This window comes from Medicago sativa, chromosome 8 (assembly GCF_051527215.1).
Source record: "Medicago sativa cultivar Bolivia chromosome 8, Bolivia_mono, whole genome shotgun sequence".
Taxonomy (NCBI): Eukaryota; Viridiplantae; Streptophyta; class Magnoliopsida; order Fabales; family Fabaceae; genus Medicago; species Medicago sativa.
Genome location: NC_140756.1, coordinates 73,202,878 through 73,218,751, shown reverse-complemented (window position 1 = coordinate 73,218,751; position 15,874 = coordinate 73,202,878). Strand labels below are relative to the sequence as shown.

The following is a 15,874-nucleotide window of genomic DNA, read 5'->3' as shown; positions in this document are numbered from 1 at the left end:
AAATTTTGATTATAGAGTAATAGTTATTTTAGTATTTGAATGCGTAACAAGTAGGAATAATAATTTCTAAATGTATCTATTTCAAAATAGTTATCGATTGTGTATTTTGTTATTAAAAATAATTATTTATGTTAAAATTTTTGGTTAATATTGTCGTGTTAGTTATTCAATATACTATTTTAAAAAAGGTTAATATCAACATTGATATATTATTTTAGTGTTAAGGACTATTTTGACTAATTAATCAAAGAATATTTCAAAATTTCGAAACTTTGATGACTATTGCATCTAGTCACTATTATAAAGAAAAATCAACATTTTAAATTCATTCAATTAATGACGTATATGATCTTTATTATATGTTACATACATCATTTAATAAATTAATCTAAAATGTTGATTTTTACTTGTAATAATTACCGGAAAGTGTATTATATTATGTTTAATCGTTGCAAGTTAAAAATCAAAATGATTATAATCTCAGTTCATAATAACAAATCCACGTAGACATGCACTAAATAAACAATAAAAAAAAAAAAAATAGAGAGAGAAAGAAAGATGAATAGAATACAGAGACAGTTGAATTGAATTGATCCATTCTTCCATTACAACATCACATGCACAGTGAAGAAGCAAATCTTTGATTGTTTCTTCTTCCTCAAACCAAATCGGAATCTGAATCTGAATTACGTTAATCTAAATGGCGCCAGTTTCAGCTCTCGCAAAGTACAAATTGGTTTTTCTCGGCGATCAATCCGTCGGTAAAACCAGCATCATCACTCGCTTCATGTACGACAAATTCGATAACACTTATCAGGTACCATTTCAGATCCATTCTCATTTTCGTCCTTTTCACTCAGATCGCACGAAATTTCCCCATTTTTCTATCATTTTCATGAAAAACAAACAATATATGAAACTACTAAAGAAACTTCCTTTATCAAGTACTTTTTCAACCCTTTTCAATTTTTCATCTATATATGTAATAATAATGCATTGATGTTCGTATAAAACAATTTCAAAGAAATTATGAATAGGTTTTATATGTGTGTTTCTCTATACATTTTCTTGTTGTTTCTTGTTATGATTTCTTATGGAACAACATGTGATACTAGTTTGAATTTGATGAAAACACGAATACCTCATGATTTGATCGATGAAACGTGTGAAAAATGTGCCAACCAATCTGTGATTTTGAGCTATAGTTTATGCTCGTCGGCTCTTCCGGTGATTCCGGTGAGTCATTCGACGAATCTTGAAGGGTTGGCTGTGATTGCAATGGAGTTGGCTTTGGAGAATGTCACTGACACGCTTGCGAAGATTCAGAAGATGTTGGGGGATGGGAGTTTGGATAAGTATGTGTTGGGTTGTTTAAGGGATTGTTTGGGACTATATAGTGATGCGGTGTGGACGATAGTGAGTTCGGTGGATGTGTTTTTGTCGGGGAATTATGAAGTGAGTAGGACTTGGATGAGTTCGGTTATGGAAGCTGCGTCGACATGTCAAGAAGGTTTTGAAAAGAAGGGTGGAGTTTCGCCATTGACCGAGGAAAATTATAATCTCTTTCAGTTATGTGGTATTGCGCTTTGCATCATCCATTTGTCCACCCCTGTGGCTATAAATGTGGTACCTTTTTAATCAACTCGCAACGAGCTCAACTGAAAATGAATAACTTTCTGTTTTCTTGAGAGCTAGTTATGCAGAGATCCGTGTTTTCACTTTGGGATCATAGGTTCTAGTCTTGTTTTTATTTGTAAACTACGATTGTAAGAATGTTTCCTCATTAACTGACTTGCCAGGGACTAGGAGTATGACTAGAGAAATAAGATTTGTTGTCTACTAGCCTATGTATTAGAATGTACATTGACATTTTAGAGAGTTAGGGCCTTTGAGCATTGGGAAGTGCATACTCTTGAAGTTCTGTAATCTATCTATATTGTAATAAAGAGAATTCTTCCCTAATTTTTCTCATAAAGATATCCGTTTCTATCAGATCTACTTGGAAAATTTATTCTCTATTTTTTGTTTTCTCTTTACCTACCCTTGTACTCATGTAAGCTAATTTTCGGATTTTCATATTTGTTTTCATGTGTCTTTATTTACTTTCCCTCCTACAACCCTAACCATAGAGTTATAGGATTAATATTTATTGTTTTCCTTGTAATGTGTTAAAATATGTACATTGTTTGCCTTCCTTCCTTCTAATGTTTATGGATCCATATTAAGTTTATCATGCTACCAGGTTGTCTTATGAAAATCTTGCACTATTGCATTTCCATTTCTCTAAATTCATTTATATCTCTGGTTTGTACTAAACTTATTTTTCCTTTTTCCTAACAGGCTACAATCGGTATTGATTTTCTATCAAAAACTATGTATCTTGAAGATCGAACTGTTCGGCTGCAGTTATGGTAAGATGTGGCTTGACCATTTTTGAATATTCTGCAGTTACGGTGAGGAATGGCATTAGGGAAGAAAATAGAAGGGGGAGGGGGGGTGCAAGGGGCGCATTGTTTGGTCTAAAATGAAGCTATGAATGGGATCGCCAATGCTATTATTTTAACAAATTAACTTTTGGCAATTCTAGCATGAGTAGTTCCTTATTAGATGCAACCCATAATAAACTAATATACATTAACAGAACAATTGAAAATACAACAAAACCCACACTGAAGTTATTTTAGTTTAGTGTTATCTTGAGCTTTTGACTGGTCTCTCTAATTTTGCTTTTCCTGAGCATATGTAAAGATATATAAAAATACTAAATTTGGGAATATTGTTAACACATAGCTTTCATGTAAGTGAGGGAAGAATAATCTTTTCCATCCTTTTTATTCTCATCCACTTCTTTAATATGCAAATTATTGAACTGTCCAAGCATCATAATTTAATTATCACGTTTCTTCTGTATGTTGTGCTTTATTTTTGTTTCCAATGATCTATTTGGTATACTAAGTAAGTGAATTTGTGAAGATGTGATAATTTATGAATGATCACATCAAAGTTCTTTCATTGATCTTTTTGAAAATTTATCCATTTAGTTCTAAAATTTAAAGTCTTTTGCCTTTGTCTCGGACATAAATCAGATTCTGGAAATTTTTTCCATTTAGTTCTGAATCTCACTGTAATACCCATTTGCCGTTGCTTTTAAGTATTCTAACTTTATGCGTTTATTTTTATTTTACTTTATAGCATAAAAATGGGTTTTAAATTTGATTGATTTAATTATGAATGAGATGCTGGAAGTCATGTTGGAATCTGCAACATTTGGGGTTTATAGTTTTAAATTTTTTATTCCTACTTTGCCTTTTTGGTTTATGTCTTACTTCAAATGTTAAAAAATTGATGCATATTGACAAACTAGAGTGAGGTTCAAGTGTTACTTTCCATATATAAACATTACAGCAGTACTGTATTATTGAATTACTTTTATTTTATCTCAAAATCTTAAATTTGTGTTCCATGTGTGTAGGGATACAGCTGGACAGGAGAGATTTAGAAGTCTTATTCCAAGCTACATTAGGGACTCATCTGTTGCTGTCATCGTTTATGATGTTGCAAGTATGACATTTAAATATGCTCTCTTTTTCACCTATTGCTTTATTAACAATTTATATTTTCATGCAGATTCTGCATTACAATAATATATCAACAGTCACCTTGAGTTTTTATTTTTTTATTTTTCTGGATGCTGATTTACTAAGATATTGAATTGGATGTGTTTCGAGTTTCTAATTCATTATTTGTTTCTTAAAAAATGGGAAGAGTTTTTTTTTTTTTATTTAATAATAAGGAAGTGTTATTCCTTTAAGTGTTATTCCTTTGAGCAATATGTATGTGGCATCTGAAATAAATAACTATTTTCAATGTATTTGTGTTATTTTTCTTTTGTTTGGATATGAGTAAAAAATGTCCAGTTTTCACATTTTCAAGGGCAAAGCCTTCCTCCTCCCTTTTCTTTCTCTGTTTTTTCCCTTCTTTGTTAGCCTACATTAAAGTGAGTGAATACTTTTAATAAAAAAGAGGGAGTGAATATGGAAAGAAAATGTGGCCTTCCTCAGTGTGTTGGAGGCACCTCTATCAATTAGGTGATACTGACATGCCAAAAACTAGAAATTCTCAACAAGTTCCTTTCTCCAACAGCCGCTGCCTATTATCCATTGCCAATTTTATGAATTTCTCTGGATGACTCAAGTATTTTCACATGATTCTTTGTTCACTTTTCAAGAACACTGTGGGATGCTTTCTGATTACTCCGTATTCTTATGATGTAGGTCGTCAGACTTTCCTAAACACATCAAAGTGGATTGAAGAGGTGCGCAGTGAGAGGGGAAGTGATGTTATTGTTGTTCTTGTTGGGAACAAAACTGACCTTGTGGAAAAGAGGTAATGAATAATCAATTGTGGACCTACTCTAACAGATAGCTTATATTGGTCTGCTTCATGGCACAGCTGTTTTGTTCTCTCTTATCTAGTGACCTCGTTTTGCATTTTTTTCCTTTCTAATTACTAATTATTATCTAATTCAAGACATAGAGAAAGTTTACGGGTTAGTTATGAACAAATTGTGATTGTTACAACTACAGTGCTACACAAACTATTATTTCATTCTTTAAAGGCAAGACTGGGATATGGGAGAATAATACTGTGTGCAGTAGACTATAGATAATTGAAAAATCGCCAAGCATTCAAAGGAGGATAATTAATGTTTAATGGTAATTTGAGTTATACATTGATTAAGATATGAAGTTCCTAACTAAATAGGTGATAGTTACTGTGCCGCTTTTTCAAGCCTTAAATTGTCTCTAGAATTCCTTGAGAATGATCGACTCAATTCACGTTTTCCTTTTAAGATAAAATGATAATAGCCTCATATATCAGACATCCGTATAACCCTTTCTATTTACGCTGCATTAGAGAAAATTATGCAAGAATCTGGTTTTACTGAAGGACTGCATTGCCCTGGTACTTTTTTGGGCTTTATTCATTCTCTTCTTTTCTGCAATATAGTTATTATCAGATTAGAGAGATATATCCAGTGAAAAGGGAGCAAGGTCAGTAAAAATATTATCTAGAATGGCTTTGTGCATTTTTTGTGTGGTTGCAACATTGCCTAGAAATAGTATTAAAACATGTTTTTTCCCTTGCTGAAGACCACATATAAAAGGAATATTATCCCGACTTGATGAATTTGGATAAATTTGGACAATGCTTCATCATCCTAAGATAAGTGCAAGGAATTAGCAGTCTTATATCCTGTGATAGTACTACGAGAAGGAGACCAATATTTCTCCTGGCTTTAGTAGCGTGAATAGGTTGGCCATTGTGATACTTCGTCTGTGTTTCACATCCTTGTTGTCTTGTATAAATTATTTTACACTTTCTTTCAGCTGCTTATATCTTGCTTATGACACCCTTATGATTTTGGCACCCAAAGGTGACTTTGCAAGATTTTATAATGAATATTTAAAAACCTACTCTATATTTATAGTTCCCAATGAGATGCTATAGATAATTCACTTTAAATACCAAATCTAGGATAAAAGAGGTGAGGAAATAATGTCTTTCTAACTAATATTCTTTACATGATTCTACAGGCAAGTCTCCACGGAGGAAGGGGAAGCAAAGTCTCGTGAGCTAAACGTTATGTTTATTGAAGCTAGTGCCAAAGCCGGCTTCAATATAAAGGTACACCTCCCCTTTCTGTTGCCACACATATTTTACAAATATCAGCTTGAAATCATCATGATGAAACCTAAATTGCCTAGCATTGTCTTGGGTAAGATGTTTCAAATGGTTCATATGTGTGATAGTAGATTGTGTGCATTGCATTCATTTTCTAATGAGATATGTCTTGCAAAGTGCAATCAAAAGTTGGTTATTTATACATGCCAACTTATTACAATTTTCCACAAATTAGCTTCTTGTATGCAAGAGCAAGACATAAATATTTGCTAGCATTGTGATATATTTGCTTGTTTTACATACCTGGTCTTGGCATTTAATTTGAACTGATTTATCAAACCTATTACTTTAGGCCCTGTTCCGAAAAATTGCTGCTGCTTTGCCTGGAATGGAAACACTATCAACCACAAAACAAGAAGACATGGTCGATGTGAACCTGAGGTCTTCTACCAGCCATGACTCTCAACCTCAGTCTGGCGGATGTTCTTGCTAAACAAGCCTTGTTGTTGTCTTGAAAAGTTTTGTATCTTGTCTGTTTTATGCTTTAATTTTTTTTTTTTTGGTTGTGTAAAGGTTCTTTTGTCTTCTAGACTTCAACAGCGTTGCGTGAGAACAATTATAGAAAACAAGTGGAGCAGTAGCAATAACTGATTTATTGTTTAGTTTTTATTGAAAGATATTCTTTATTATAATTGTGAAAAACTTGATAGGCATTTGTTGCAATTTATAGAAGGTTACCAATCCATTTAGAGATACAATCATACTACAGTACGAATTCGACTAATTATCAAATAGGTATTAAATTGTTAAATGAATATTTGGAGTCTAAATAACAACATATTGTGACACTTAAATTCAACAGCTTTTTCAATGGCTAATGCAGTGTACACATATGATCAATGGAGTGTTAGATTTGGTTGATAGGTATATCAGGTGTCGCAAATCATTAATTATCCATTACTTCATAATCACGAATTTAAATGTGATTAACCTTTATTTGCAAATGTTTAAGTGTACACGCAGTTGGAACTATTTTGATATATTTTCATCATGTTGTGTTAACAAATTCAAACTGCGTTAGTCATTTATAAAGTTTTCGAATTTAGGTTAAAACAACATTTCCATATATTACTATATTTTAAAGAAAAAATCGTATATAGTGGTCGTTGATTCTTTTCTGTTTCTTCATCATTGGAATAGTTTGGCCGAATGTAATAGTGAGAGGCTCACTTGCTTGACTTCTAATTCTCAGTTTAGTAGTGTATATGTGGTTGGGAGTGTTGCTAGCCATGTCTGGATTTAAGTTGTCTCTTCTTTGTGTTCTCTTCGCTAGGGTATTGTGGAACCAATCATAAGGCTTTTTCCCTTAATTTTTTTTTGTCTTGTTAACGAGTATTCAAAGGTCATTGCTTTAGAAAGTAATACAAGAAACTTTATCTTAAATGTATTTTTTTTTAATTCTAACAATAGAAAATGAAATGATTAGATATCTTTTCTATAAAAGTTTACCTCTGCTATTTTCTTAAACGACATTTGGTGGTCTGTGTGTATAGCCGATATAGGTAACAAAAGTGTGCATTTTCCTTCCCCAATCAGAATCAGGTTTCTAATGTACTTGCTATTGTGGAGTAGATCAACGTCATGTTCTGGAAATCGTTCTTGGCTAAAATTGTAAGAGTACTGAATGCAGTTAATATAAATCTCGTAACTTTTTCTGATTTTTTTGATAATCGCCAATTAAAAGGAAATATTTTTTCAATTTTTGTTATAGCTATTGCAGCCGCTGTCTTCTTCTATGTGGGTGGATTTTCCGTACACCTACTCTATAACAACAATAATAAATAAACACCTCAAAATTTTATACTCCACGCACATAGAAGGAGACACCTCAAAATGTTAGATTAGACACTTATTTATGCGAGACATTGAACAACACACATTGGTTTAATACCTCAGTTTCTCTCTATTTCCTTTTTCCTATCATATCATCAAACTATCACATCTATCAATTTTTTTTCTTTTTGTTTTAAGGCGTATACATCAACATGGGGAATACACAAAACATTTTTCATTTTTTTTCCGACAGAAATTTCATTTTATAACTTGAGAGACAAAAAATATAACTTTTATATCTGAACGCCCTTAATTTTTTTTACACCTTTTATAACTTGCAAGACATTTAAACACTTACAAATTTGATACACGTATTTTTCATTTTTTTTTTCTTTCTATTTCTCTCTTTATATTTCAAATGTCACTATTATTAAAGTTTGTATGATTTGGTAAGGGATCATAAGTTATTGCATGAATCTTATAGTTTGTATGAGATTTGGTAAAACTATCTTGCGTGTCGAAAAATACTTGTGTGGTGGACCAGGGACCAAACCCCATTGTGTGGTCACAACCAAAGAAATGGGAGAGAAGAGAGAGGAGAGAGAAGAGAGAGAAAATGGAAAAAGTAAAGAAAGAAAGAAAACTATATGTGTGACCAAACTCAATTGTGTGGTCCTGGTCCACACAAGTCTTTCTCCTTGCGTATCTCACATGTTACTGTTCCGCGACAAAGATTAGTTGAAAATTATTTAGATAAAATGAGACGTTAATGTTAGCGCCAAAAAAGATGTCAGTGAGAATGAAACATGCATGGACATGTAACACCACACGACGGCGGAACTCGCCGGAGCAACTCTTATCCGCCCTCGAATCAACCACCGGAATCCAACACTTCAACCAAATCCACACCCAACTCATCATCCACAATCTCATTCAACACCCTCTTCTCTCCACCGTCGCCATCAAAAAACTCTCCTCTCATCCACGCACCACTCCACGCGCCACTCTCTTATTCGACCATCTCCACCACCCCGACGCATTTCTCTGCAACACCATCATCCGTTCTTATCTCCGCTCTTCCAATCCCTCCGCCGCTTTTCATTTCTACTATCATAAAATGATCGCTAAGTGGATCCCACCGAATCACTACACTTTTCCTCTCATTCTCAAACTATGTGTTGATAATGAGTGTAAACTAGAAGGTGAAAAGGGTCATGCTAGAGTTGTTAAATTCGGGTTTTTATCCGATTTATTTGTGCCAAACTCGTTGATAAGAATGTACTCTGTTTTTGGGAGGATTGATGATGCAAGGTTGATTTTTTATGAGAGTTATGTGTTGGATTTGGTTAGTTATAATACGATGATTGATGGGTATGTGAAGAATGGAGGAATAAGGGATGCACGGAAACTGTTTGATGAAATGTCTGAAAGGGATGTTTTTAGTTGGAACTGTATGATTGCGGGGTACGTGTCAGTTGGGGATTTGGACGCGGCGAAAGAATTGTTTGAAGCAATGCCTAATAAAGATGTTGTGTCGTGGAATTGTATGATTGATGGGTGTGTGAGAGTTGAGAATGTTTCTCTTGCTCTTGAGTTTTTTAATCGGATGGGTGGGGTTGTTGTTAGGAATGTGGTTTCGTGGAATTCGTTGTTGGCTTTACATGTAAGGATGAAGAATTACAATGAGTGTTTGAGGATGTTTGAGAGGATGATGGAAAGTGAGGAAGCTAAGCCGAATGAGGCTACTTTGGTGAGTGTTCTTACTGCTTGTGCAAATTTAGGGAACTTGAGTTTGGGTTTGTGGGTTCATTCTTATATTAAGAGTAATGATATTAAACTTGATGTTTTGCTTGAAACTTGTCTGCTAACGATGTATGCAAAATGTGGGGCTATGGATTTGGCAAGAGATGTTTTTGTTGAGATGCCGGTGAAAAGCATTGTGTCGTGGAATTCGATGATCATGGGGTATGGTTTGCATGGAAATGGGGACAAAGCTCTTGAAATGTTTGCGGAGATGGAGAAGGCAGGTCAGAAACCAAATGAGGCTACTTTTGTTTGTGTGCTGTCTGCTTGTTCGCATGCCGGAATGGTCATGGAGGGTTGGTGGTACTTCGATCTCATGCGTCGTGTTTACAAGATTGAACCCAAGGTTGAGCACTATGGCTGCATGGTTGACCTCCTTGCTCGAGCTGGTTTTGTGAACAATTCGGAAGAGCTTATAGAAAAGGTTTCTGTGAAAGGTGGATCTGCCATGTGGGGTGCTCTACTTTCTGGTTGTAGGACTCACTTGGACTCGGAGCTTGCGGAGAATGTAGCTAAAAGACTTGTTGAGTTGGAGCCTCAAGATATTAGTCCGTATGTATTACTGTCAGATATATATGCTGCTCAAGGGAGATGGGATGATGTTGAACGTGTGAGATTGACGATGAAAATAAAGGGGTTGCAAAAAGAAGCAGCATCCAGCTTGGTTCATCTTGAAGATTTCGAAAAGGATAGTGTAGTCAATGTTGGGTGAGTTAGGAGCACGGATGAAAATATCCATTGGAGATTAAATTGTGAAGGAAAATGTCATACCTAGAAAAATGCTAGATTATAACAGGCTGTTAGGAGAGAAGCAGAATACATGTTAAGGAGTGATATTGTTTTAAGGAGTGGGACATTTAGGTGGTGATTATGAATTTGGGGGAAAATATGTCAGAATAGAGACAGCCATAGATGAATGGTGGGTTGCAGGATGGAGATGGAATGATGGTTAATTTAGAAGGATGTAAAGAAACAAAAGGATCCAGTTGATGCTGCAGAGAGTCCAGAATCCAGATTGGTTCCCCCAATGAGTTGCTCAGTGTCTCGCATAAATAAGTGTAATCTAACATAAAATCAATGGGTGATAATTCATTCTATCAACTCTTTTTCTCAGGTGAAAACTCTTAGAACACAATACTGTTGGATCTTACAGAGCATAAATCAGTTTGAGTTTCAGGGAAAACAAGTAACTGTTAATAAGGATCAAGAAATGCAGTTCGTGCTTTTTTTTTTTTTGGATGTACGATATCAGATTTCAGACCCTTTGGCACATTCTTAAATTGATAAAATGATATCAGATAGCTACATATATATTCACATCTGTATCTCTATGTTCAAATATTTCGTAATTTAAAATTTTCTTTAATCGTATTACTAGCTTTGTAAAAGTTTATTTGATGTACACTTACACATTTAACGATGAATAAAACTTTATAGCTTCTCTTTGCTTGTAGAGGTATAACGCCGAAACTGTTTTTAAGAGAGTGATAGCTTTGAGCATTTTGTATTGGTCCTTTGTTATGTCTCTTGTCTAACTTGTGATCAATGATATGATAAACTCTGGCTTAATTATTTGCGAAAACCACGAAGGAAACCTAGTTTTATTTGTTTGTAGATGTGATTGAAATTGAAAATATAGTACTCTTCCCATTTTTTATGTTTAGATGTCTGCGTAGTAACTCTCTGCAGAAGTAGTTATGCATTTGACATAAAAACAGAAACTGCTACACACAGTTAAACCAATCCTCTAGGAATTAGAGAGCCTTATCTCTCCCAAACCAAACTAACATAAAAAATAACTGAATGCCCATCCGATTTCTACCCTTATTCTATTACTTATTTTATTTAAAACATGAAATTAACTTAAATTGGGCCTGCACCTAACATGCTTGTGATCAATGATATGATAAACTCACAGGATTATTTATTTCTTTCTTTCATAAAAGGGTAATAATAGCATATAAATAAACAATATTTTGCTGCATCTCTATTGGTCTACTTGTACTCCTGAGTCATACGTGTCTCCAGCCTTCCAGTTTTCTGGTATGTTATTAACAGGAACAATCCATGTATCTTCTCCATCTTCAGTACTAAACAACATCCTTAAAGTCAGAGGTCCACTCGGTGGAGAGGTAGAAGTCCAGACTGCGCCATGATCCCGATTCAGTAACTTGCAGACAAAGTTCTGAGTCTGCACTCAGCAAATGAGATAAGTTAATTAACTTTTATCTAACTAACAACAAAACCTTTCGTTCTTAGTTTTCTCTATTTATTTTGTGTGCTTGTGTCTTTAAGAATGTTGTTTCAGTTGAATCAAGAGTTTAATATTTAAAGACATTTTTCACATGTAGTGGTGATATCTCTTCTAAATTTAATTATTTGGGAAAATTATAATTAGTTTCAAGTTTCAACATAGGAAATCAGTATATGATCTTAAATACTCAAATTTTCACCAAATAACCTATTCGAAAGTTTTAGTTTATTTGGTTCAAGTTAGACACAAACTACAACTTATCGCAGGACAAGGAAGTAGATGTTACCTCGCAGAGCTGCACAGCAGTTATGTCCCTCCTTCCTTGTTGAAACCATAAGACAAAAGCCAAGTAATGAGGATTGCTGCTGCTTTCATCAATCTTAATTGTAATGTTTTTGTTTGGGTAGCTACATGAAACCCTGGAGATAACGAGGAGAGGCCTTGGTTATGTTTACATATAATAAAAACGTAAAAAATTGATGCATGGAAAAAAGGACATGGTGCTATAATGCTTCACCATGGTAAGATCTAGGGAAAAGTCAAACTCATTGCAGATGTATCATCGGCAGTCTTATCTTACATTTACAAGTAGCCAGTTTTCATACGACAATAACTATTGCATCAAGTCTTGCTAAAGTTGATGCATGCATGAAATTGTGTAGAAGAATATCTTACCGTCTGTATTCAATATTAACTACACCAAGAGCTAATAGAGAAGTGGCTGCATCCTTGCTCTGAGCCATCCCACTGAAGGCTCGTTGGCTAAGAATGAAGTCGGTGTTATCTCCTGAGCCTTGATCAGTTAAAACTACCGTGACACCGTTGCCTGAGCAATAAACACTGTTGGTACACCTCACCTGTCAAAGAATAATGAAAAATATTAGTTTCGAAGTTAGAATAGATAAAGTTGCAGACTGTTGTTGAAGTTTATTTGTGAATGTCAAAGGACAAGCTGACAGAACTAATAAAATTTGTTGTTTGTGTAAGTATGTTAGAGTTTGATATATGTATAGATGTGTTGTCACCTGGTAACAAGCGCCACAGCCAACTCCATCTCGATAAAGACTAGATGCAGCCGATACATCCCCACCATTAATAGTAGCACCAAAGGAACCAAATCCACATGCACCAGCTGAATTGAATTCAAAAGAGCATAAATATGAGAGAAAATGTTTACAAATATCATTTCATGTTTGCATTTTTGTTATTTTTTATAAGTTTTCTTACTATCTGTGCCGTTTTCTTCAGAGTTTGGGTAAAATGATGCATGAGATTGAACAAAACAATCCGTGCATGAAGTATCTGCTAGGGTTTGCATGAAAAGAAAGGTGGCAATGAGAACAAAACACAAAAGAGAGAGTGCCATGTAGGATAGATTGGATAAAGCAGTCAGAACTCAGAATGGTAAAGAGATCTTGTGTTGCATGAATGGAAGTGGATTTCTCCTATTTATAGAGAATCTGGTCAATGTTACCAACTTTGACATACCAAAGATGAAAATAAAAACTATTCACAGTTGGCATAAAGAGTAATTTTGATACCATTGTCTCTGGCCTACTCGCTTAGTCTACATTTGACATTGAAAACCACTTTCTGACCTATTTGTACCACATTCCTTTTTAGATATGTTTTATTCTGTTTATCTACAAATGATATTTCCACAACATTTCCTGTACATAAATTTAATTCTAAGTTAGGCCCACACTAATGGATATGGTCCCCTTGCAACAACTTGTAGTCAGCCATACCAATTTTTTGTTTTAGTCAGAAATATCATTCTCTTGTTCAGTTTTTTACCAGGTTGAATGATAAACTCATTTTCTTTTCTCAGTATTATGCATTATTTTCATTCTGTATTGCAAAACATAAAGGGGATATGAAGTATATGGGAAATAATATAGTCTTTAATATCATTAGCCAACAGACACAAGCAGAGACATTTAATTCTCAGAGTCATTTGACCTTTGCTCACCTAACAGGTTGGTTAAATCAAATACTGAGTTGTTTTGAATTGAAAATATGAAGTACATGGCTTGGAACACAAGTAAGAGTTAGGCCCTTCTGCACTTTGATGATCCTATCTATGTTAGGCATATTTTTAGAGTTCCCACTTGGTCAAATATCACATAAAGACCTTGCTCTCTATGTGGTGGAAGGTGCTTAGAAAATATCCCTCTAATTTAGATATTGTGTTTCAAAGTGCATTACACTAGGTCACAAATACACAATGCCAAAGAAGCAGCCTCTATTGGTATGATGAGAAAACGACCTTAGTCCTTAAGATATTGCTCCGCATCTAGAGAATTCGCTATGCCATTTAGAGTTTGTTTGGTTTACTTATTTTAGCTTATCTAATAGAACAAACGCTTGTGAGACTGTTTGGAAGAGCTTATAAAAACTTATAAAATATCCATAAACTATCTATGTTCAGTATATTTTCTTAAACTTTTTAAGATAGTTTACAAAAACAGCTAGCTTATATGAAAATATTTGACTGTATTATAACTTTCGTAGAAAAATAGGTTATACATAAACATTTATATAATAAGTGTTTATGTTATAAGTGCTTGATCAAATTGTTTAGCCACACAGGGCCCTAGCTAAAAGTTTTTTTTGTTTTTTTTTTTTTGTGATGTCCGGGGTTTAAACTCCAGACCTTGCATATATTATGCATCGTCCTTACCAACTGAGATAAACTCACAGGGACAAAAAGTATTGTCATACATCGTGGGAGTTCATGTCATTATAGTGAGTTTTAGAAGCCAATAGTTCTTTCTCATAACAACCACCTCGTGCTGGCTGCCAAAGTTTATAATTCACTGTTCAAAAAGAAGAGATATTCTGTAGAAAGGTTGACAAAGACTGCCATGAAGGATATATCCCTTGAATTGAACCACATCAGCTATGACGTGGAAGCCATTTAGGAGCTATGGAGTCTGGACCCAGCGTGCCAATAGTAATCAATACTTATTGTTTGAGGCAACCCCAGAAATTTCATTTTCTACACCAAGTTGAAACGTAATAGCAAATTAGCAATGGAAGACAATTCTGGGTAGAAAATTAAAGCTTCGTGCTTACAACTACATAAATGGACTGTTGTTGTATAATAGGAATAATGCGTCTTATGTTCTTAATTATAAGATTCACTTTTTATATTTGTAGTCCCTTAATATAAAATCTTCTTCAAACTACACATGTATTAATGGTTTTAATACAAAAATGCATCTATAAAATTATACTTAATTGGGAAACTTAAATTTGTTTTCTCTCCTATTATACCATTAAAATTTAAATGTAGAGATAATTATGTAAAAATAACATATCTTTTCAAATTTATTGGTACCTGAAGCACAGACACTTCTCGGATTAGTCGTGTCCAAGTGTCAGACACGCGTCGGCATCCGACACTGACACAACACCAACACATATGATTACACTGAATTATATGATTTTCTCAAATTATTAGCAATGTTGGCGTATCAGTGTTCGTGTCGTGTCCGATATCCTTGTTTGTATCGGTGCTTCATAGATTGGCAAAGTTATTTTTCTTCTTTTTTTTTAACAAGTCAAAATGGATTTATAACATTACCACGGGTGATGCAACTCGCACAAGGTGTGCAAAGAGGAACATCACCAAGAAATTTACAATGTCAAGTCACCAGTGTCAAAAGAAAAAACATCGCAAAAAACTGATACAATTATTTTTTTTCTTTTGAAGAGGTCAAACCAACACACTAAAATTAACAGAGAGAATCAAACATGATACCTTCAGAGAAGCATACTCCAAGATCCAAAGGTTCCATGAGATCAAATAGATTAATGTGTAAGAATGATCATAAGTGGGTTATGTCATTTCGGTTCAATTCTAAGCGAATTTAAACATATTGATATTATATTCGATCATTTTGAAGCATTTAGATTTTCTTCTAAAAGTTAAAGGCGGTAATGTATATTTATTCATTTTTTTTTTAAGAAGCTAAATTAACCCATCCAAATTGGGCACCAGAGAGAATGAGACCTTGAGGAGGAGCATACTCCAGTTCCAAGCCAATACCACTAGGCCAACCTAAGTGGGTTCAATTTTAGAAATATTTAGAAAGAAAAATGAACTAATCTGAATATATCTCTGATATACTTTTTTTTAAGCATCTATGATATACTCATTTCTTCCCTCCATATTTTTCTATATTCTCTCTCATTTTACCTAAAGTCATCAAAAAGCATAGGATTCAAAGTTAGAGAATCCAATTCCATTCTTAGACCCTATATTAATAGTGCTTTGTTAAGAATAAATTATTA

The 15,874-nt window shown here is 34.1% G+C and overlaps 3 protein-coding genes and 1 pseudogene across 4 annotated transcripts; 3 read left to right on the top strand and 1 right to left on the bottom strand.

Annotated features, from left to right (window-relative positions):
* Nucleotides 1-591: 591 nt before the first annotated feature.
* Nucleotides 592-6,443, top strand: LOC146901326 (ras-related protein RABH1b-like). The gene is made up of 6 exons (XM_085733115.1): nt 592-817; nt 2,341-2,411; nt 3,473-3,561; nt 4,275-4,386; nt 5,598-5,688; nt 6,038-6,443. The coding sequence occupies exons 1-6, from the start codon at nt 701-703 to the stop codon at nt 6,176-6,178; spliced, it is 621 nt and encodes a 206-aa protein (XP_085589241.1). The 5' UTR covers nt 592-700; the 3' UTR covers nt 6,179-6,443.
* Nucleotides 996-1,992, top strand: LOC146901327 (putative invertase inhibitor). The gene has a single exon (XM_085733116.1). The coding sequence runs from the start codon at nt 1,030-1,032 to the stop codon at nt 1,636-1,638; it is 609 nt and encodes a 202-aa protein (XP_085589242.1). The 5' UTR covers nt 996-1,029; the 3' UTR covers nt 1,639-1,992.
* A 1,771-nt stretch (nt 6,444-8,214) lies between the features above and the next one.
* LOC146901325 (pentatricopeptide repeat-containing protein At4g18840 pseudogene) lies at nt 8,215-10,774 on the top strand (annotated as a pseudogene). The gene has a single exon (XR_015021642.1). The product of XR_015021642.1 is annotated as a pentatricopeptide repeat-containing protein At4g18840 pseudogene (transcript).
* Nucleotides 10,775-10,944: 170 nt separating this feature from the next.
* LOC146901324 (expansin-like B1) lies at nt 10,945-12,997 on the bottom strand. The gene is made up of 5 exons (XM_085733114.1): nt 12,803-12,997; nt 12,601-12,707; nt 12,251-12,432; nt 11,862-11,994; nt 10,945-11,512 (listed from the first exon to the last, which is right to left on the bottom strand). The coding sequence occupies exons 1-5, from the start codon at nt 12,939-12,941 to the stop codon at nt 11,309-11,311; spliced, it is 765 nt and encodes a 254-aa protein (XP_085589240.1). The 5' UTR covers nt 12,942-12,997; the 3' UTR covers nt 10,945-11,308.
* Between the last annotated feature and the right edge of the window lie 2,877 nt (nt 12,998-15,874).